This window comes from Pseudophryne corroboree, chromosome 4 (assembly GCF_028390025.1).
Source record: "Pseudophryne corroboree isolate aPseCor3 chromosome 4, aPseCor3.hap2, whole genome shotgun sequence".
Lineage (NCBI taxonomy): Eukaryota > Metazoa > Chordata > Amphibia > Anura > Myobatrachidae > Pseudophryne > Pseudophryne corroboree.
Genome location: NC_086447.1, coordinates 547,764,645 through 547,787,173, shown reverse-complemented (window position 1 = coordinate 547,787,173; position 22,529 = coordinate 547,764,645). Strand labels below are relative to the sequence as shown.

The following is a 22,529-nucleotide window of genomic DNA, read 5'->3' as shown; positions in this document are numbered from 1 at the left end:
CGTAACTAGTATGTATGTATAAAGAAAGAAAAAAAAACCACGGTTAGGTCACTGGTATATACAATTATGGACGGGCTGCCGAGTGCCGACACAGAGGTAGCCACAGCCGTGAACTACCGCACTGTACTGTGTCTGCTGCTAATATATAGACTGGTTGATAAAGAGATAGTATACTCGTAACTAGTATGTATGTATAAAGAAAGAAAAAAAAACCACGGTTAGGTCACTGGTATATACAATTATGGACGGGCTGCCGAGTGCCGACACAGAGGTAGCCACAGCCGTGAACTACCGCACTGTACTGTGTCTGCTGCTAATATATAGACTGGTTGATAAAGAGATAGTATACTCGTAACTAGTATGTATGTATAAAGAAAGAAAAAAAAAACCACGGTTAGGTCACTGGTATATACAATTATGGACGGGCTGCGGAGTGCCGACACAGAGGTAGCCACAGCCGTGAACTACCGCACTGTACTGTGTCTGCTGCTAATATAGACTGGTTGATAAAGAGATAGTATACTACTAATATTATATACTGGTGGTCAGGTCACTGGTCACTAGTCACACTGGCAGTGGCACTCCTGCAGCAAAAGTGTGCACTGTTTAATTTTAATATAATATTATGTACTCCTGGCTCCTGCTATAACCTATAACTGGCACTGCAGTAGTGCTCCCCAGTCTCCTCCACAATTATAAGCTGTGTGAGCTGAGCAGTCAGACAGATATATAATATATATAGATGATGCAGCACACTGGCCTGAGCCTGAGCAGTGCACACAGATATGGTATGTATGTGACTGAGTCACTGTGTGCTGTGTATCGCTTTTTTCAGGCAGAGAACGGATTATAAATAAAAGTGGTGGTCACTGGTCACTATCAGCAAAACTCTGCACTGTACACTACTGAGTACTCCTAATGCTCCCCAAAATTAGTAAATCAAGTGTCTAAACGGAGAGGACGCCAGCCACGTCCTCTCCCTATCAATCTCAATGCACGTGTGAAAATGGCGGCGACGCGCGGCTCCTTATATAGAATCCGAGTCTCGCGATAGAATCCGAGCCTCGCGAGAATCCGACAGCGTCATGATGACGTTCGGGCGCGCTCGGGTTAACCGAGCAAGGCGGGAAGATCCGAGTCGCTCGGACTCGTGAAAAAAAACATGAAGTTCTGGCGGGTTCGGATTCAGAGAAACCGAACCCGCTCATCTCTAATTGAGACGCTTCGCTGACTCTAAATATGCCAGATTCTTATGGTCAGTGAGAATTGAGACCACAAACTTAGCCCCCTCAAGCCAGTGTCTCCACTCCATCTGAGAAAGCACTGCCCCAATACCCATCTCAGAGGCATCCACCTCCACCACAAAAGGACGCTCTGGATCTGGGTGTCGCAGCACCTTGGCCGAAACAAATGCCCTTTTGAGACGGGCAAAAGCCGCTTTAGCCTCACAAGACCAGTGAGCAACATCCGCCCCTTTCTTAGTGAGTGCCACCAAGGGCGCCACTATAGACGAAAATCCAGCGATAAATCGTCTATAAAAATTCGCAAAGCCCAGGAAACGCTGAAGCGCCTTCAAACTAGTGGGCTGCACCCAATCCAGGACTGCCTGTACCTTGGAACCCTCCATTTGGAAACCTTCTGGGGAGATAATATATCCTAGAAATGCGATTTGCTGAACTTCAAATTCGCACTTCTCCAGCTTCGCCCCAAGCCGGTGGTCTCTGAGTTTCTGGAGGACTAAGCGTACATGCTTCCGATGTTCCTCCAGGGAATGGGAGAAGATTAGGATGTCATCTAAGTATACAACTAAGAATCTATCCAAATATTCCCTGAGCACATCATTCATGAAATCCTGGAAGACTGCCGGGGCATTACAGAGCCCAAAAGGCATCACCAAATATTCATAATGCCCTGAGTGGGTATTAAAGGCAGTCTTCCATTCATCCCCCTCTCTTATTCGGATTAGATTGTACGCACCGCGTAGGTCAATCTTAGAAAAAATGGTGGCAGTACGAAGCTGGTCAAACAACACCGAAATGAGAGGCAGTGGGTATGAGTTTTTAATCGTGATACGGTTCAATTCCGTGAAGTCGATGCAGGGTCGCAACGAACCGTCCTTTTTACCCACGAAGAAGAACCCCGACCCAACTGGAGACTGTGAAGGTCTGATAAATCCCTTAGCCAAGTTCTCCTGAATGTACTCTGCCATAGCCTGAGTCTCAGGACGTGACAGGGAGTACAACCTGCTCTTGGGAAGCTTAGCATTTGGCAACAAATCAATGGCACAGTCATAGGGGCGATGGGGAGGTAGTACCTCTGCAACTTTTTTGGAGAACACGTCCGCAAAATCTGCATAACACCCTGGCAATCCTGGCAAACTTAGCTGCGAGAGCCTGACTGGAAGGCTCAAGCAACTCCTGAAACAATCAGTACCCCAACTAAGAATCTCCCCAGAGACCCAGTCAAATTGAGGATTGTGGGCCCTTAACCAGGGTAACCCCAACACCAATGGGGCAAAAGTACAGACAGTCACATAAAAGGACAATTTTTCAGAGTGTGTGGCTCCAATAAACAAAGAAATCTGGCTAGTGCAAGAGGTAATTTTACCTTGGGATAATGGTTCCCCGTTTAACCCACAAATCTCAATTTCCGATGCCAAGGGTACTAAGGGAACAGAGTGTTTCAGGGCGAATTGGCGGTCCATAAAAACCCCGTCGGCCCCACTGTCCACAAAGGCCTCAGTCTTGACAGTTTGACCGAGGATCTTCAAGGTCACCGGAATGATAAAAGTCTTCTTGGGAAATTCTGACTTCTGGCCTGACAGGATATTTCCCATCACCCTCAGGCCCTGAAGTTTTCCGGCTTTTCTGGGCATGATACTACCACATGACCTTTATTCCCACAGTACAAACACAACCCCTGCTGTCTCCTCCGCGTCTTCTCACACGAGGAGAGGCGGGTAGCCCCAATCTGCATAGGCTCCTCGGAAAATTCCTCAGAGTCTGAGGTTCCCTTGGGAAGGAAGGAAACCTCAGTCTCCCTTTCAAGCCTACGCTCTCTCAGCCGTCTATCCACCCGGATGGATAACTGCATGAGCTGATCCAAGCTATCAGGCAAGGGATATTGTACCAGTTGGTCCTTTATCTGGTTAGAAAGACCTCTTCGGTACTGGTGTCTCAGGGCTGGGTCATTCCACTGGGTATCATGGGCCAACCTCCGAAACTCCGTACAGTAAACCTCAACTGGCCTTCGCCCTTGCTTAAGGATCGAAATCTGAGCCTCGGCTGAGGCCGTCTTGTCAGGGTCATCATACAACATGCCCAGTGCCGTAAAAAAAGCATCAACACTTTTAAGCGACGGACAGTCAGGCTGCAACCCATATGCCCAGACCTGTGGGTCTCCTTGTAGCAAGGAAATCACTATGCCCACCCGCTGAATCTCCGACCCAGAAGACTGAGGCCTAAGCCGGAAGTATAGCTTGAAGCTCTCCTTGAAACAAAAGAACTGCGAGCGATCTCCAGAAAAACGATCCGGGAGATTTACTTTCGGCTCCTTAACCCCTGCAGGTGCTGCTGCGGGAGCTCCGCCAGCAGCCTGGGAGGTGTGCATTTTAATGGACAAATCATTAAATTGTCGAGTCAGGACCTGCACCTGATCGACCACCTGTTGCAACGTATTTTGAGGGGTATGCTCCATATTCCCACAAAATTTCAACAGGAGTATTAGGCTGCTGAATATGTTATGCACACCAGTGCCTGCAGGAAAGTACTGGTGTCAGAACTATTATGCACTCCAGTGCCTGCAGGAATGTACTGGTGTTTGAACTGTTATGCAAAACAAATGGACTCACAGACAGACTGGGGAATATGACATAACGTACACAGAAGGTGATAGGGTAACAAAATACACACAAAGTGAACAGAGAAGCCCAGAGGCTAAGGAACTGGGTATCTCCCTTGTATTAGAAATGCTCAGATGGGAAAAGCAAGATGTTGTGTTTTAATACGTAGAGAACCCGAAATGCTGTTGCTAAGGGCAACAGCAAAACCCTAAAGGGTTACCAACGGGTGTGGCAGTAAACTCCTTGGTCAGAGATGGAATGATAGACACAAGGAGAGTCTCCACAATCCTAATTCTCACTTGCAGTGCACAGGTTCAGCTTACTGCCACTAAACTGACCCCTGACACCTAGCACAATGAGACAGGATTAGACAGGCAAGTCTTAGAATACAGCCGCAAATTTGCTAAGTTCACAGAGTAATAACAGAACCCCAGCAAGCTAAACGACTGACTCCAGTCTTACTGCTAGGTCTGGATTGGCAGAGTGTAATACCAAATCCCCAGGCCTATTTGCAGTAAGCAACAAACAAATACAAAGCTACACAGTACTGGTTAACTTTCAGGAACTGACTAACCAACAAAGATTCAGCAGCATCTGCTTACCCTGAGAAGAGGCCTTATAAAGCAGGTGCTGTCCACGCCCCACTCAGACCTCACAGACTGTGAGCACAAAAACCAGCACCGGATCCCCTGCCGTGCACAGAGCCTATAACCACTGCACAGCAAAAGACCCGAACCGGAGTATCAGCTGCGCTCAGGTTACTCCGCTAGCACTTGTCTCCCGGTTGCGATGACGACGTGGCAGCACAGGGCAGGAGACCCTAACAGTTCATAGGTATTGCCTTAGAACCTGCTATCCTTTGTGTCTGAGCATTCCAGTCCGGTTCCGCTCCAGTCTGGCTCCATTCCAGTCCAGTTCCAGTCTGGTTCTACTCCAATCTGGTTCTAGTCCAGAAATGTCATCATTCCAGTTACGCCACTGGTAGTAGTATGAGCTTAACCCTTGAGTGACCTGAATCAATGCCAGTAGTAACGACATCAAAAACAAGACCAAAAATACAAGAAGGCAAGAACGAGACAAGAGAACAATTAATTAATAACAAAGAATAGTAATAGGGTAAAGGTACTAACGAGATACCTGGGTATCGAGAGATACAGAAAGGGTGGTGCACCAATGGTAATAGCACGAGAAAGTAGCCTGGAGAGATGACAATAACCGACTAACAGACAGGGTAAACTAATTAAAGAGACAGGAAAGGAACATAAATCAACTGGTACATAAATAACATGGAATGCTCTGAACAAGCAGTAGTTGCTACTGGCAACAACAGAAGTGCATGACAATAGAGTTCAGACAGGAAAAACAGAACAGATACACTAATAACACAGAATGCTCCAGGCCAGTGGATGTTAATCCTGGCAACTGCAGTAACAAACACAAAGGAGCAATACTACTGCTAGGAGATGATTAGACAAGGACAGACAGAGAAAGACTGAGATCAGGAATTGGACTGAGGACAGACTAATAGGGCTGTGACTATGTACACGGTTAAAGAGGCCTGAGAGAGAGACTGTAGTGGAATGGGACTGTGGTGATAGAGACAAATGGGGTGGTTATGAGTGAAGCAGCTGTATGCAAATAAAATGATAATTGATAGCAAGCATAAAGACCAAAGATACAGACAAAAAAACAAACAAGTATTGTGTGGAAGAATAGACAGGACTGGGCCTGGCAAAGATACTTTTAGCACGAAAGCTCACAGGATTGGCAGTTTCTTACAAGAAGCAGGAACCACACAACGAACTCCTACAAACAGCACATGAAACAGGAACATAAATAATGGATAGATTGCAGGAACAAACAAATAAGGATTCTCCAGAGCTGTAGCTATGAAAGAATGGAGCAGTGTTCCAACAGGATTGGGACTTGAAATATAGGGACAGGGCCGTAACTATGTGTGGGCCAGCGGTGCGTTGCACACAGCTTATCAACTGGCACACACATGGGATATGCTCCCGGATTCCCCCAGTGGCAAAGTACCGTACAGAGGTAGTGGGATCAGATCAGTATATGCACTATGCAGCGTTCCATCGGTCCCCCGCCGCAGGCTCTCTGCTCTATCCACCCCAGCCTCCTTTTTTTTTCCGGAAGTGTGCTGGGCCGAGGAGCAAGCAGGGTTGGTGCTGCCGTAAGGCCACTCGGAGTCTCCGCCGTGGTCAGCTGCTACAAGAATGAAGGATGTCTCTGAAAGAGTCATCCTTCATCAACAACTTCATGATGCTGGTGATGGCCGCGGGCCACAGCCACCACACAGGCAGCACTAACATGATGTCATGTGCTTGCACGTCCCCGCTCTACAGTCACCTGTCCAGCTCCCATTCAATGCTGCTGCCTCCTCCCTCCCTCCCTCCAAGCCAGAAACAGAGAAGCTTCGCCTCCCAGGACAAGGAGCTGCTGCTGGCCTGTGCTGGCTGGGGCTGGGAGCTGAAACTGCAAGATACAGTAAGAGGATTCAGGGGGTTCACTAGCTGCTAGGCTCAGATTTGGGGCTGCCGTGACACAGATCCAGTGCACTTTCTGCATCTCATGCTCCTCCTGATCTGGTCTGTCCTATGTAGCTGCAGAGCTGATGCAGGAGATCACCATGCCCGGTGAGCAGGCTGGGGTCTGCATGTCTGGGTTGTCTTGTATTTCTACCTGCATCTGTCCCAGCATGCATTGTCAGCTGGTATTGCCACTGCAGCAGTACTTCTCTATAGCCCAGCTTATTGTATGTATGTACCGTCCAGGGCCATAATTGTGGGTGCAGGACCACTGGTAATACCTGCCTGGCCGCGCCGCTGCCACACTGTGATGTCTGCAGCCACCTGGCCACCCACCAGCCATCATACTCAGCTCAGCTGCAATGCATTGCCCGGCTATGTCTTCTCACATAGGCAGTGATGCAGCTCGATCTTCTCGCCTCCTCCTCTTCTCTCTCCCCCTGTGTTCTGGGAAAGATGACATCCCAGCCCACCCATAGTGCCCTGCACTGCAAAGAGCCGCAGCGCTAGGGCGGCAATAGGAAGTACAAGAGGACTGCCGGCTGGGTCAACGGTAACTATAACACACACACTTTCACACTCTCTCAAACCCCCCCCCCCCGACTCTGCTGCCGCAATGTGTAAAAAGAGGACTCTGCTGCCGTAATGTGTAAAAAAGAGGACTCTGCTGCCATAATGTGTAAAAAGGGACTCTACGTGGCGTAATGTGTGATAGGGGCTCTACCTGGAGTATTGTGTAAAATGGGACTCGTTATCTGGGATAATGTGTGTAAGTGGCGCTACTATTCAGTGTAATTTAAATAATGGAGACTACTGTGCAGCGTAATATGAATTGGTATTATTTTATGGTCATGCCCCCATGAAGCCACACCCCTATATTTTTGCCGTGCGCCTATGGCACACACTGACCCTGTTTGAGTATGGGGGTGCAGATGCTGTTACTTGCACACAGCGCTAAAATGACTAGTTATAGCACTGCATAGGGAGAAAGGCTTCCGCTGCAACCCAGCTCTATGGCCAGCAAGTAATGCAAGGCAGATTCAGGAGATAAAAGGAACAGCAGCCAATCACCAGACTCCTGCAACCAAGCTTTCAAAGATCACTAATCCCATGCAGCTGCTATAACAAGTAAGCAGACAAAACAGCTGCAAAAACAGAAACATAGGGGCTAATTTAGACCTGATGGCTGCTGTTCATTTTCGCACATTTCTGAACTGTGAATGCAGGCCCTGTGATTGCCCCTGCCCGATTCACAGGGAGAGGTGGTCGCTGGGTGGGAGGGGGTGGGCCGACAGTGTTTGGCCGCCGTTTAGGGGGCACGGTCCGGGCAACGCAGGTGTGCCCATAACGTTGGGGGGGCGGGCCGCGGTGGCTGCGTGATGTCATGCGCAGCTGCTGCGACCCTTACAGTGATGGGTAGCTCCCTGCCAGTGTGCAGGAGCTGCGCTGGTGGGAAGCTACTCTTCAAGTACAAAAGCATCGCTGCCGTGCAATGCTTTCGTACAGGTGCGATGGGGCAGGGCCTGACATGTGGGGCGGACTAGCCCTCTGCTGGGCATCCTCCCGCATGTCAGGGAAGCTGATTGTAGATGTGCTAAATTTAGCATTTTTAAAAATAGGCCCATAGTCCAGTATTGCATATACATATATTCCACATCATAAGAAGGAATCATTTGAATGGTTCCCCTTTTTAAGTTTCATAAAGAATGTAACACCACAAAACACTTTCAGGATTCATCCTTTCTAGAGATAGGAAGGTAAAAAACCTCTAATTCTAGGCTTGTTCTGTCTCCACTCAAAACACCAAGAAGATAAACCAGCCACTAGAGACCTCTTTAGACAGAGTCTTACTAGAAGCATAATAAATGGTGCATCTAGTAGAATTTTAAATCTCTTCCCCATGGCACATGATAAGTAATTAAAGGTGTTTTTAGTTTTGGTCCATCCCGGTTCCAGGTATATATACAAGCATGGCTGGCAACAGAAATCTTGGGGCCCAGTACACTGATATCTCTGCCCTCACCCCCCTTAACCACACTGACCCCCAACATCCTCTAAAATATATATATTAACACGGGAACAAAACTTTAATGGTCAAAGAAATGCACCCCATCATCAGGATAACAAGTGCAGTGCAAAGAACAAACATTTATACTTACAGGAGCCTCTGTTCCCGTTCCACAACCGCCGCCGTCCAGGGACATCGTAGACCACTTCTGGCTTCTGGTCGTGAGAGCAGCGCCGGAGGGGGGACTGGGAGAAAGGCACAGTCTGTTACCTTGGTAACCAATACACAAAGCGAAAAAAATATATCAATGCACGGTGCCAAGAGACAATCCTGGCACATGTGCATATTGAAAGACATAAACATATTAAACACGAGCAATAGAGCAAGATGTGATACAGTATTTAAGACAGGAAAAATGTAAGTATAATATGTAATCTAAAATCTCTGCTGTGTATGACACCACCAAGCATATAGTTAAACATTGGTAAACGCAGATTGAAGCATCAGGTTCTAGGCCATTTTGCAAACAATACAGTATAGCACACTCCACAGATGTGCATGGAGTGCCTACTATATGTAGATCCCAACGGAAGAAGGACATAATGCAAAATAAATAAATAAATAAATAAATAAACATCAAAAAAAGGATGCCAAGCTAAGTGAATAATTTAAACCTTTATGGCTATCAGTATCAAGGGTAAAAATCTACTTAGCCTCTAGTTACAAGAGTTTCCTGGCTCTGACAGCACCTCTCAAAGATTTAGGTACCTGTGCAATCATTCTATACTGAAGCATAGCCATGCTGTGTCGAGCCTGTGCAAAATGCCATGCAACAGCCTGGTCACTAATATCCGAAATGAGAGCAGCTCTAATAGCTGTTCTATGTTGGACGATCCTCTCTTTGAACTGCCTCTCTGTCTTGCCCACATAGTGGGTCAATCCGAGTTGATCGCACGTAGCAACTTTTTGCTGCCTGTGCGATCAACCTGACGCCGCCTATGGGGGAGTGTATTTTAGCATAGCAGGGCTGCGAACGCTTGTGCAGCCCTGCTATGCTAAAAAAGTTACTAGCAAAACAAGACCAGCCCTATACCTACTTACCATTTGCGACGGATCCAGCGATGCAGTTCCTGGATTTGACGTCAGACATCCGCCCTCAAAACACCTGGATATGCCTGCGTTCGCTGGACCACACCCGGAAAATGGTCAGTTGACGCACCCATGACACGCCTTCCTCCTGTCAATCTTTTCGCGGTCGCCGCTGCGACTGCTTTCCTCGTTCCCGGCGTCGTTGCCCAGTGACAGCTGTCACCAGGCAACGGCATGCGTTCGCAGTGCGCATGCCACACATGCGCAGTTTCGACCCGATCACACAGCTGCGAAGAAGTGCAGCGTGCAATCAGGTCGGAATGACCCCCATAGTGTAAACCACAAATCTGGAAGAGCTTGTTAAAGGAACCCTGATCACATATCCCTTGTCTGTATATGGATGCATAAATTTGTTACCAATACAACCACCCTTGCAGCTCAAAAAGTGTTGTTTAACCGAACCCATACAAGTTATATCAGTCCTAACTACCAGATCTTTTATGTTAGGACCTCTAGTAAAACTTGGAATGAGGCGAGAATTCTGCAATGATGGCAATTTCCGGATCTGTATTAAGAATTGTCCGGAGCTGTTTGGCCCTTTTATTAATGAATTTACTTTTAACAGTGTACCCGTTGACCCACGGGACCATTTGTTCGCCCAGCCACGCCTGCGTTTTCCCTGGCACGCCTGCATTTTTCTAAGCACTCCCTGAAAACGGTCAGTTATCACCCAAAAACGCCCCTTTCCTGTCAATCTTCTTGCGACCGCCAGTGCGAATTAAAACGTTGCTAGAACCTGTGCAAAACCACAAAGGCCTTTGTACCCGTACGTCGTGCGTGCACAATGCGGTGCATACGCATGCGCAGAAATGACGACTTTTAGCCTGATCACTGCGCTGCGAACAACGGCAGCTAGCGATCAACTCGGAATGACCCCCATTGGGACATAAAAATTACTTGAAACTTCGAGTATTATGCATATTATGTATTATAAATAAAATAATAATAAATAATATTATGCAAAGTGATATTATGTAGCTGCTGGACATGGGGAGCTGCCAGGGGTGTAGCCAGAACGTTATGGGCCCCATAGCAACATTTTGAAGGGGCCCCTGTCCCAGTGCTTCTAGAGACAACTCTCTGCAGCAGTTGTTAATGTTTTGCCCCATAGTAGCTAGTGCCCTAGTAAGCTATGGCACACTGTAGGGCTGCCAGTACATATTATGTGACTCAGTTTCCCTAATACACATTATGACATACATTGTCTCCAGTTTATATTATGCCACACTACAGTGCCCCCATGTAATATTGTGCCACAATACAGTGCTCTAGTTCAGATTATGTAACATTATAATGTCTGCCTGTTCATTTTATACCACATTACAATGAACAGGTCCAAATATATTTTAGTCCCCAAGGGAAAAGTATGTAAGGGCCCCTATGTACCACCCAGTGGTGATAAATGTATAGCACATAACTGTGACAGCAGAGCCGGACCTAGCCAATTTGATGCCCCAGGCAAATTTTTGGCTGGTGCCCCCTAGCACCGCCGCTAGTTCTGAATCTGACCCAGCAACACTCAGGCAGTGGGGCCCACCGGGGAAGTTGCCCTGTGGGCCAGTTCAACCCTGCATAATGCCCCACAGTAATGCCCATAATACACATAATTCCACACAGTAGTGCACCATACACATATGCCCCACATTAGTCATGCCCATAATACACATAATTCCACACAGTAATGCACCTTACACATATGCCCCACATTAGTAATGCCCATAATACACGAAATTGCACACAATGCACCTTACACACTTGAACCACATTAGTAATACCCATAATACACATAATGCCACACAGCAATTCACCTTACACATATGCTCCACATTAGTAATGCTAGTAGCTTTATTTTTTATAAAACTTACTTTTGCTTGCTGGTGTTCTTGCAGTCAGTGTGTGCGCCCATGCAGCTCCCTAGATCCGTGACTGAGTTTTGTGAGATGGGGTGCTAGGATGGGTGACTGCTTGTGCTCACACCCGTTAAAGGGGCACCCATACAAGGGATGTGACCTCACAGGGTATGCTGTCCTTTGTAAGCCTCAGCCTTTATTTTAGCTTGCTGGCTGGACACAGATGGCAGCAAAGTCCAGATATTGCCATACTTGCTGGATATACAAAAAGACCAGTATCAAACATGTAGCAACTGTCCTTTCTCTTCACTGTTCAGTGTGTTTGCTGGTGTCTGTTACTCCCGGTACCTGCATGCCCTTTATTTTATACTGCGGGAGCAATATGCTCTGCTCTCCAGTCTGACGTGTCTGAAAGTCATGCTGCACTGATGTTTCATGTAGGAATAGCTCTATGCAACTTACTGACCATGTTACAGTGCTGAATGACAGGGGAATTTTACGGCATGGACTGACTGAGAAATAAAGTGTGGGGAGAACACTGCCCATGTTATATCCCTGCAGACACCTGGGGTTTGCACAGGAATAAGGGACACAGGATAGCAGGTTCCCCCTCCCCCATGTGCACAAGCAGTATAGGTGATGTCAGATTTATGTGGAGCCATCCAGTAATAACCTTATATAGTCAGTGAAAATGTCACAGGTCCAAGAATTGAAGTTACTGGGCTTCTGCTGTCTGAACTCTCACAAGTCAGGGGCATTCATGTATGTCGGAGGGAGTTCAAGGGACAGTGTGCATTCTATTTGACAAATGTAAACAGCAGTGTATACAAGTACTGTTTGAATACATTTAGAAAGTAACAGATAATTTGTAGAATGTCCCTCCCAGCATGAGATACTGCATGCTTGGATGCCCCTAGACGTGCTTGGATGCCCTAGGCAAATGCCTAGCCTGCCTATAGCTAAGGCCGTCTCTGTGTGACAGGGAAGGTGGGCCCCTCTCAGCTCTGGGACCTATAGCAGCTGCACTCCTTGCACCTATGGTAGCTATGCTCTTGGGAGCTGCTACTTTCAACTGCTACTACTGCCAGCCAGATACATAGGGGTCTATTCATAAAGCAGAGAAAAGCCCTGTTTTGTGGCAAACAAGATTTGTCTCTGCTTTGGGCTATTCACAGGTCAGGTTGCCATGGAGAAGTTCCCAACTCAGCATCCTCCCTCTGTGCCTGAATCGCATAACCATACTTTTGTATGGTGAGCGTGATTCATGTAGGAACGGAAAGCTCTGAACTTCGGTGTAGAAAAGGCGGGGAAGCTCAATGCTTCCCTGCTTTCTGCATGGCACCTGGGATTAGCTCCCGACAGTCGGTATGCCGACTAGCAGGGACTATTCCCACTCATGGATGTCCACGACACCCTATGGGTGTCGTGGACATCCATGAGTGGGAACAGAACCTGTGGAGACAACAGGTCGCCACTGAGCCTGCAAGGGGCTTGTTGCGCTCCCCCCCAACCACCGGCATTCTGCCGCTGGTATCCAGCAGTCGGGATGCTGACCGCCGGCATACTCGGTGCCGATAACGCGCTACACACCTGCTGCAAACACTTACACCACTTTTATATCTGAATGCCGAGTCGCACCCAGGATTTGTACACAGCTCCTTCCTGGGTGTGACAGTGTAAAAGGAGGATTAAGGATAAATGGCCCCCTAAAGCTAAGTACTTAATATACAATAATTGGGCTGATTTGCCAATAATTGGGACATCAGCCTGATTTATCTTATAGTGTGTAAGAAAGATCGTTTCAGTGTTTTGCTAGGTACACGCTAAACAATTATCTGTCAGATATTCTTCCAGATCTAGCTGGTTGGAATGAAAATATGATAATGGATGAGAGCAAATTACAATCTAACATTTGCTCCCAAACACTGCAAAACGGAGAAAAACAGTCGTTCATCCAATTTGGTTAAAATTGTGTTTGACCAATTTGTATAAATACAGGTTTTGTTCATTTTGCAGTGTTTGGGAGCAAATGTTAGATTGTAATTTGCTCTCATCCATTATCAGATTTTCATTCCAGCCAGCTACATCTGGCAGATTATCTGCCAGTTAATTGTATAGTGTGGCCGATAATTCTGGAAAATCACACATAAGCAATCGATTTTGCGATCTGTTGTTCCAAACCAAAAATCTCAGCAGGCCTGGCGCTACCCGCTCAGCGAAGGGATGCAGTGCAGGAAGCGCTGGGATGGAGAGGCGCTCCTCCTGCTCTGCATCCATTCCCTGCTGCTGCGCCGTCCTGTCTACCCTGCCTCTATTCAACCTCAAATACTATGTTACTATGTTACTTCCAACTGCTGTGTCAGTCACATGAAAAGCCTACTCCCCTCCCCTCATCTGTGTGACAGCGGCTGTGTACAAATCAGAGGAGGGGACGGAGCTACACGGGATGGAAGGGAGTGGAGCTAAATGGGCCAGAAGGGGGCGGAGCTACACAGACCAGGCTGCTGTACAGAGAGAGGGAGAGTAATTACAGTGGCGGCCAGCCAGACTTAGGTAAGTGGAGGGTAAGAGAAAAATGTATGTGTGTGTGTGGTGTGTGTCTGTATATATGTGTGAATTGTGTGTGTGTGTGTGTGTGTGTGTATGGTGTGTGTGTATATGTATAGATGTGTGAATTGTGTGTGTATGGTGCGGGTGTGTATGTGTGTGTGTATGACGTATGTCTGTGTGCACGCGCATTATGGACGCTACTACTGGGGTGGGCATTACATGTAAGGACGCTACTACTACTGGGGGGGCATTATGTATAACAACGCTACTACTGGGGGGGGCATTACATGTAAGGACGCTATTACTACAGGGGGGGTATTATGTATAAGGACGCTACCACTAGGGGGGCATTACATGTAAGGACGCTACTACTACAGGGGAGACATTACATATAACGACGCTACTACTGGGATGGGCATTACATGTAAGGACGCTACTACTACTGGGGGGGCATTACGTATAACAACGCTACTACTGGGGGGGCATTACATGTAAGGACACTATTACTACAGGGGGGGTATTATGTATAAGGACGCTACCACTAGGGGGGCATTACATGTAAGGACGCTACTACTACAGGGGAGACATAACATATAACGACGCTACTACTGGGGGGGGGGGGCATTACATGTAAGGACGCTAGTACTACTGGAGGGGCATTACATGTAAGGATGCTACTACTACTGGGGGGCATTACGTATAAGGACGCTACTACCGGGGGGCATTACATATAAGGATGCTACTACTACAGGGGTGGCATTACATGTAAGTACGCTACTACTACTAAGGGGGCATTATGTATAAGGACGCTACTACTAGGGGAGGGGGCATTACGTATAAGGGCGCTACTACTGGGGTGCATTACGTATAAGGATGCTACTATTACTGGGGGGGCATTACATATAAGGACGCTACTACTACTGTGGGTGCATTATGTATAAGGATGCTACTACTACTTGGGGGCATTACATATAAGAACGCTACTACTACTGTGGGTGCATTATGTATAAGGATGCTACTACTACTGGGGGGGCATTATGTATAAGGATGCTACTACTACGGGGGGGCATTATGTATAAGGATGCTACTACTACTTGTGCTACTGTGTGGCATAATTTTAAATGGGGGTACTATTGTGTGGCCATGCCCCTTACTTGTGAGACCACACCCCTTTTTCTGGCGTGCGCCAAAGGCACGCACCGACCCTTTGTGGAATATGGGAGGCCGCAAATTTTACGTATAAGGACGCTACTACTGGGGGGCATTACGTATAAGAATGCTACTATTACTGGGGGGGCATTACATATAAGGACGCCACTACTGGGGGAGCGTTACGTATAAGAACGCTACTACTACTGGGGGGGCATTACGTATAAGGACACTACTACTACTGGGGGGGCATTATGTATAAGGACGGTACTACTACTGGGGGCACATTACGTATAAGGAAGCTACTACTACTTGGGGGCATTACGTATAAGGCCGCTACTACTACTGGGGGGGCATTACGTATAAGGAATCTACTACTACTTGGGGGCATTACGTATAAGAACGCTACTACTACTGTGGGTGCATTATGTATAAGGATGCTACTGCTACTGGGGGGCATTATGTATAAGGATGCTACTACTACGGGGGGCATTATGTATAAGGATGCTACTACTACTTGTGCTACTGTGTGGCATCATTTTAAATGGGGGTACTATTGTGTGTCCATGCCCCTTACTTGTGAGACCACACCCCTTTTTCTGGCGTGCGCCAAAGGCATGCACCGACCCTTTGTAGAATATGGGAGGCCACAAATTTATAGTTTGCAGGGGGGGGGGGGGCGAACACCCTAGCACTGGCCGTGAATATCGGCCACAATCTCCAGATATCGAGGGGTGTGTCACTGTGTGTGTGCATTCTCAATAATCTGCCCATATTTCCTATGTTTTCCTGTCACTATGTCATCCTCCTTGTGGACAGCCTTATGCAAATGCAGTGTGGTGTGGCAGAAATCGGTAACTTAAAAAAAAACTTGTGTGTAGCTCAGATATTTGTGCCTGCAATATCGTGAAAATCGTCCAATTCTCTGCCCAACCCAAAAAAAAAAAAAAAAAAAAAAAAAAAAAAAAAAAAAAAAAAAAAATCTGACAGTGTGTACCTAGCTTTAGTGTCCATTGACTTTGTTACTGGTACTGAATGCAGCAACTCACCTTCATTTATACCAGAATTGCAAGTGAAATAATTAGCTCCACCTGTGGACCTTTTAAACTGTGCCAGTGAGTAATTAATACACCTGTGCACCTGCTGGGTTACCTGCAAAACATGCACTGTGTGGGCTCCCGAGGACCGAGTTTGAGAACCTCTGATTTATACCACCTGGATTAAAGCTATAGCTGCTAAATACTAACTGATAAAAGACTTTCTGTAGTTGGCTTGTTCTGTGAATCTTTTATGCACAGATATTTGGCTTTGGGGGACCTTTTGTGATAGTTTTGTCATTTAATTATACCACAAGTTCTCAAACTCGATCCTCAGGACCCCACCCAGTGCATGTTTTGCAGGTCTCCTCACAGAATCACAAGTGAAATAATTAACTCCACCTGCGGACCTTTTAAAATGTGTTTGTGAGTAATTACTACACCTGTGCACCTGCTGGGTTACCTGCAAAACATGCACTGTGTGGGGTCCTGAGGACTAAGTTTGAGAACCTATGAATTATACCATACCTCCCAACATGACTCTCTCCAGGAGGGACACAATGCTCTGCTCCTGGGCTTTTCTCTTAATATATGATTGCCATCACCTGTGTTTAACAGGTTTATGGATAAGAAAGGTGTTTCACCACAGGTGAGGGCAATCATACATTAAAAGAGAATTCAAGGAGCAGAGCATTCTGTCCCTCCTGGAGAGGTCATGTTGGGAGGTATGATTATACTACAATTTTTGAGTTGTCTATTTTTGATACATTGCAATTTGCAACCTTTATCTTTATTTTTACTTTTATTTTATATATCCGTATATATCTTCATCGTTTATGTGTTTCATAATTTATGATTATTAGGAATATATTTAATATCTGAATGTAGTTAATTTTCAAAGCATCTGACTCAAGTTTATTCTAATTAAGTTATAATAGGTTACTACAGTGCTATTGTATGGGGTAATACATTGCTTTTCTCATATTTTGCTACTGTCCATCTTGTATAATAAATGTCACTTACTAGGTGCACATAGTGCAATATTGTAGTATTTTTATTACGGGCTGATAGTGTCACCAATCATTAATAGAGATTAGAGGCACGAGAAGTAAATTAGAGGTGGTAAATTTTATGAATGAACGCCTGGTCCTCCATGTGACTCGGACTCAATGAATGTTGAGATCACAAGGACAGGACTGGGAGGGCCGCCGTGTGGGGCAGGCATTGCAGCCGCTGCTGCTCACATAACTGCAGCCGAGCACGAAGAGACAGCGCACGAAAACGTAAGTGATAAGTGGGTGGGAGGACAGATTAGCTTGGGGAATATATATGTACATGACTACTGCAGCTCTCAGACATGTCACATGTGTGTGTTTGTGTGATAGATACAGTGACCGGGGGCAGCCTGTACAGACCGAACAGCCAACCGCTGCCTCCAGTCCAGTGTCCGTCCATGATTTTGTTCTTTGTCACGCACACGGCACACGAGGAGAGTAGCAGGCTACATTCCAACTCAGTACGGGGAAGTGAATGATTCTTATAGCGAGAGAATAGTCTATTTGTTTGCCCTTGACAGACCCCAACAGAAACACTACTAGTGAACGCTCTATCTGCCTCTGGTCGGTCACTTTTATGTCCCTCTCTGTCAGAGCCGGCCATAGGCATAGGCAAACTAGGCAATTGCCTAGGGCATTTGATATGCCTAGGGGCATCAGCAGCTTCTGCTGATTAAAATGATATGCGGCATGCCTATATTCTGTGTGTAGCATTTTATATGCAGATGCAGCCACAGTCGCACACAGTATATAGGCATGCCACATATCATTTTATTCAGCAGAATCTGCTTGTGCATCCTAGCCACATAGCAATGCAAATAAGATGCATTTTCATTAAAATAATGTGCCCGACGTTAGCATTGAGGCAAGATTTATGAGGACACATCTGTATCCAAGCAGAGGCAGAGGTCACAGTGTTAGTGGCAGTATGAGTGCTGTGTGCATGTGAGTGGGTTGGTTGTGCAGTAGTGTTCAGAATATGTGTAAGGAGCATTATGTGTGTCATGTAAAAATGTATTAATAATGTGCAACATATGTGTAAGGGGTACTGTGTCATGTGTATAAGGGCATTAATAATGTGCAGCATATGTGTAAGGGACATTATGTGTAAAAGGGCATTAATAAAGATTGTCATAATGTGTAAGGTGCATTATGTTTATAAGGACATTAATAATGTCTCATGTGTAAGGGGCATAACTGTGTGGCATTATGTGTATAAGGTGCTCTACTATGTGGCATTGCATATAGAAAGGGCACTACTGTGTCCTCTAATGTGAATAAGGAGCAATAGGGTGTGGTGTAATGTGAATGTGAATAAGGAGCAATTCAGTGTGATGTAATGTGAATAAGGGGCTCTAATGTAACGTTTATAAGGTAAAGTGATACTACTGTGCGATGTAATATGAATTATGGACACTATTGCATGATCAAATGTGAATAAAGTTGCAGTACTGTGTGGCGTAATTGGAATTGGGGTTACTATTGTGTGGCCATGCCCCTTGCCAGTAAAAACACACCCCTTTTTGGGCTGTATGCCAAATATGCGAACTGTTCCTATTTAAAATATAGGGGGTACAAACACCAAAATAAGGACTGCTATGGATAAGGGGTGGTGGTGCTGGGAAAGAGGTGCAAGGTCAGAGGCGGAACCAGCGGTGGTGCTAGGGGGCACCATCTAAAATTTTGCCTAGGGCATCATATTGGTTAGGGCCAGCTCTGCTCTCTGTAGTTGCTGCTTCTATTTTCTGCTATGCTCTGAGCTCAGGAGCTACTGGAAACTTCAGCTGTTAGAATAGATCCAGTATGATATACCTGCACACAGATGCTGGTTGTCAGTATACCGACAGCAGCATGCCGTCTGCCGTAACCCTGGCAGCGAGTCCTCTCGTGGGCCCGCTGCGCTCGCCACTTATTGGGCCTAGTGGCTCGCTTTGCCCGCCACAGATTCTATTCCCACTCGTTTGGTGGCGTGGACCCATTAACCAAGTGGGGATACCGACCGGGTGTCTGGCGTCCGTCCGTCTGTAAAATGCAGGCTGTCAGGATTCTGGTGTCGGTCTCTTGAACTCCGGGATCCTAATAGCCGGCATTTTAACTGCATCACACATCCCCACAGACAGACGGGCAGATATACTAAGACGTGGAGAGAGGAAAATTACCAACCAATCAGCACCTAAGTGCCATGTGTGTTTGAAAAAATGGCAGGGGCTGATTTGGTGATACTTTCGGGTGTATTTACTAAGCCTTGGAGAGAGATAAAGTGGACAGAGATAAAGTAACAGCCAACCAGCTCCTGTCATTTTTCAAACACAGCCTGTAACATGGCAATCAGGAGCTGATTTGCTGTTCACTTTATCCAAGGCTAAGTAAATTGACCCTTTTATCTCTCCACTTTATCTTTCTCCAGAATGAGAAAGAAGAGGTAAAAACCATGAGCAAAGTAGCAAGCAGTCCTGCTCTTCTTACAGACACTGTCACAGCCAGCACTGTCTGCACTGAGTCTGGTCAGCGCCTGGAACCCCCAACTCGTGGCACTTGCTTACCACCCAGCCATGTTTGGTACCCCCACGCTTGTGGCACCCATGGGGCCCTTCACCAGCTTGCGCGGATAGAAGTGAAGTGAGAGAGATTGCGGGGAAGAAGGAGGACAGATATGGGAGGTGGGGGTGGCAGAGATGAGAGAGACAGATAAGTGGGGTTGGGGGCAGTGGTGGAATGTTGGTGAAGGTACCTGTAAGTGTGCTTGGTGCTAATGACCTCCCACATGCCGCCCACTACTGTCCCCCATCCCCACATGAGTGACACACACATTTATACATGCTGTATATGTGTGTGTATGTGTTATTTCATTTGGATTTCTTAAATTGTTTACATATGCCACATACAAAATATTTTTTTTTGTCTTTGTCATGAGCCCCAGAAATTTTCATTTTCAGTGACTTTTTATTTTATTTTTTAAATAATTTGGTGCTTTTATGTAATATTGTCTTACGTCTAGATAAGTTTGATTTGATCAGGAAAAAATGCATGCAACAAGATATCATTTTTTCAAGTTAAATACAAATAAATAGACAAAATATTCTGCCTTTTTTTTCTAGTGTTTACTGTATTTGTGTTTTATTTTCAGATAACATGCCTGAAAATAGTGACAACGCTGACAATGAGCCTGCAAATAATACCAGCAATGCCAGAAAACTATCCAGAAACCAGATATTAACACTAATTTCAACTGCGTCACTTAACTTTAGCTCCATGATCTGTTATTCCATTTTGGGACCCTTCTTTCCTCAAGAGGTATTATCTATAAACGTGATATATGTGTGTAGCATGCAATACATGGAAGCATAAAAAAGGAGAACATCATAACTCAGTATACAGTTTTCCAAAATTAGGTATAGATAACAGAACGAGAAGAAAACAGAGGGGGGAAAGTAGAGAAGAAGAGAATCTGCGGTGTACTTCGAAAAAGTAGGACAAAAGTGGATAATGAGGGCCTAAGCGAGAAGATGTGTTTTAAAGGGAGTCAGCAGGGGACCCAACGTGAGAGGACCAAGGGGCCCACACTGCAATGAATGAACCTGGGGAACCTCTAACCTCATCCACTACATACATAACTGGTCATCCACTACATTTCATAGACAAACCAGATCTTTTGGAGGAGGGCAGACATAGTGGGCATATATTTAGGCTTCCAAAGATACAGTTCATCCGGAAAGTATTCACAGCGCTTCACTCTTTCCACATTTTGTTATGTTACAGCCTCATTCGAAAATGGAATAAATTCATCCCCCCCAAAAAAAAACCAAAAAAAACAAAAACAAACCCCAAAATCTACACACAATACTCCATTATGACAACATAAGTTTTTTTTGAGATTTTTTGCAAATTTATTAAAAATAAAAAACTAAGAAATCACAAGTACATAAGTATTCACAGCCTTTGCGCAGTACTTTGTTGATGCACCTTTGGCAGCAATTTTAGCCTCAAGTCTTTCTGAATATGATTCCACAAGATTGGCACACCTATCTTTGGGCAGTTTCGCCCATTCCTCTTTGCAGCACCTCTCAAGCTCTATTAGGTTGGATGGGAAGCGTCGGTGCACAGCCATTTTCAGATCTCTCCAGAGATGTTCAATCGGATTCAAGTCTGGGCTTTGGCTGGGCCACTCAAGCACATTCACAGTGTTGTCCTAAAGCCACTCCTTTGATATCTTAGCTGTGTGCTTAGGGTCTTATCCTGCTGAAAGATGAACCGTTGCCCCAGTCTGAGGTCAAGAGCGCTCTGGAGCAGGTTTTCATGCAGGATGTCTCTGTACATTGCTGCATTCGTCTTTCCCTCTATCCTGACTAGTCTCCCAGTTCCTGCCGCTGAAAATCATCCCCACAGCATGATGCTACCACCACCATGCTTCACTGTAGGGACGGTAATGGCCTGGTGGATGAGCGGTGCCTGGTTTCCTCCAAACATGACGCCTGGCATTCACGCCACAGAGTTCAATCTTTGTCTCATCAGACCAGAGAATTTTGTTTCTCATGGTCTGAGAGTCCTTCAGGTGCATTTTGGCAAACTCCAGGTGGGCTGCCATGTGTTTTTTTTTTTACTAGGGAGTGGCTTCTGCCTGGCCTCTCTACCATATGGGCCTGATTGGTGGATTGCTGCAGAGGTGGTTGTCCTTCTGGAAGGTTCTCCTCTCTCCACAGGGGAATGCTGTAGCTCTGACAGAGTGACCATTGGGTTCTTGGTCACCTCCCTGACTAGGGCCGTTCTTTCCCAATCGCTCAGTTTAGATGGCTGGCCAGCTCTAAGAAGAGTTCTGGTGGTTCCGCACTTCTTCCACTTAAGGATGATGGATGCCACTGTGCTCAGTGGGACCTTCAAAGCAGCAGATATTTTTCTGTACCCTTCCCCAGATTTGTGCCTTGAGACAATCCTTTGACTTCATGCTTGGTTTGTGCTCAGACATGCACTGTCAAGTGTGGGACCTTATATAGACAGGTGTGTGCCTTTCCAAATCATGTCCAATCAACTGAATTTACCACAGGTGGACTCCAATTAAGCTGTATGAACATCTCAAGGATGATCAGTGGAAACAGGATGCCCCTGAGCTCAATTTTGAGCTTCATGGCAAAGGCTGTGAATACTTATGTACATCTGATTTCTTAGTTTTTTATTTTTAATAAATTTTAAAAAATCTCCAAAAAACTTTTTTTTCATGTTGCCATTATGGGGTATTGTGTGTAGATTTTTAGAGGGAAAAAATGAATTTATTCCATTTTGCATTAAGGCTGTAACATAACAAAATGTGGAAAAAGTGAAGCGTTGCACTGTATGCTATGATGCAGGTGAC

At 46.0% G+C, this 22,529-nt stretch overlaps 1 protein-coding gene across 2 annotated transcripts in view; it reads left to right on the top strand.

The window, feature by feature from the left end:
• The first annotated feature begins 16,766 nt into the window (after positions 1-16,766).
• Positions 16,767-22,529, top strand: part of SLC18B1 (solute carrier family 18 member B1) — a 148,582-nt gene continuing 142,819 nt past the window's right edge. Inside the window, exons 1-2 of one of the 2 annotated variants that reach the window (XM_063919719.1) lie at positions 16,767-16,852; positions 20,310-20,476. In XM_063919719.1, the coding sequence (XP_063775789.1) occupies positions 16,843-16,852; positions 20,310-20,476 (177 nt within the window). In that variant the 5' untranslated portion in view covers positions 16,767-16,842. Of the gene's footprint in view, positions 16,853-17,280; positions 17,411-20,309; positions 20,477-22,529 lie in introns of those variants that run through there. The other variant, XM_063919720.1, reaches the window with a different exon arrangement.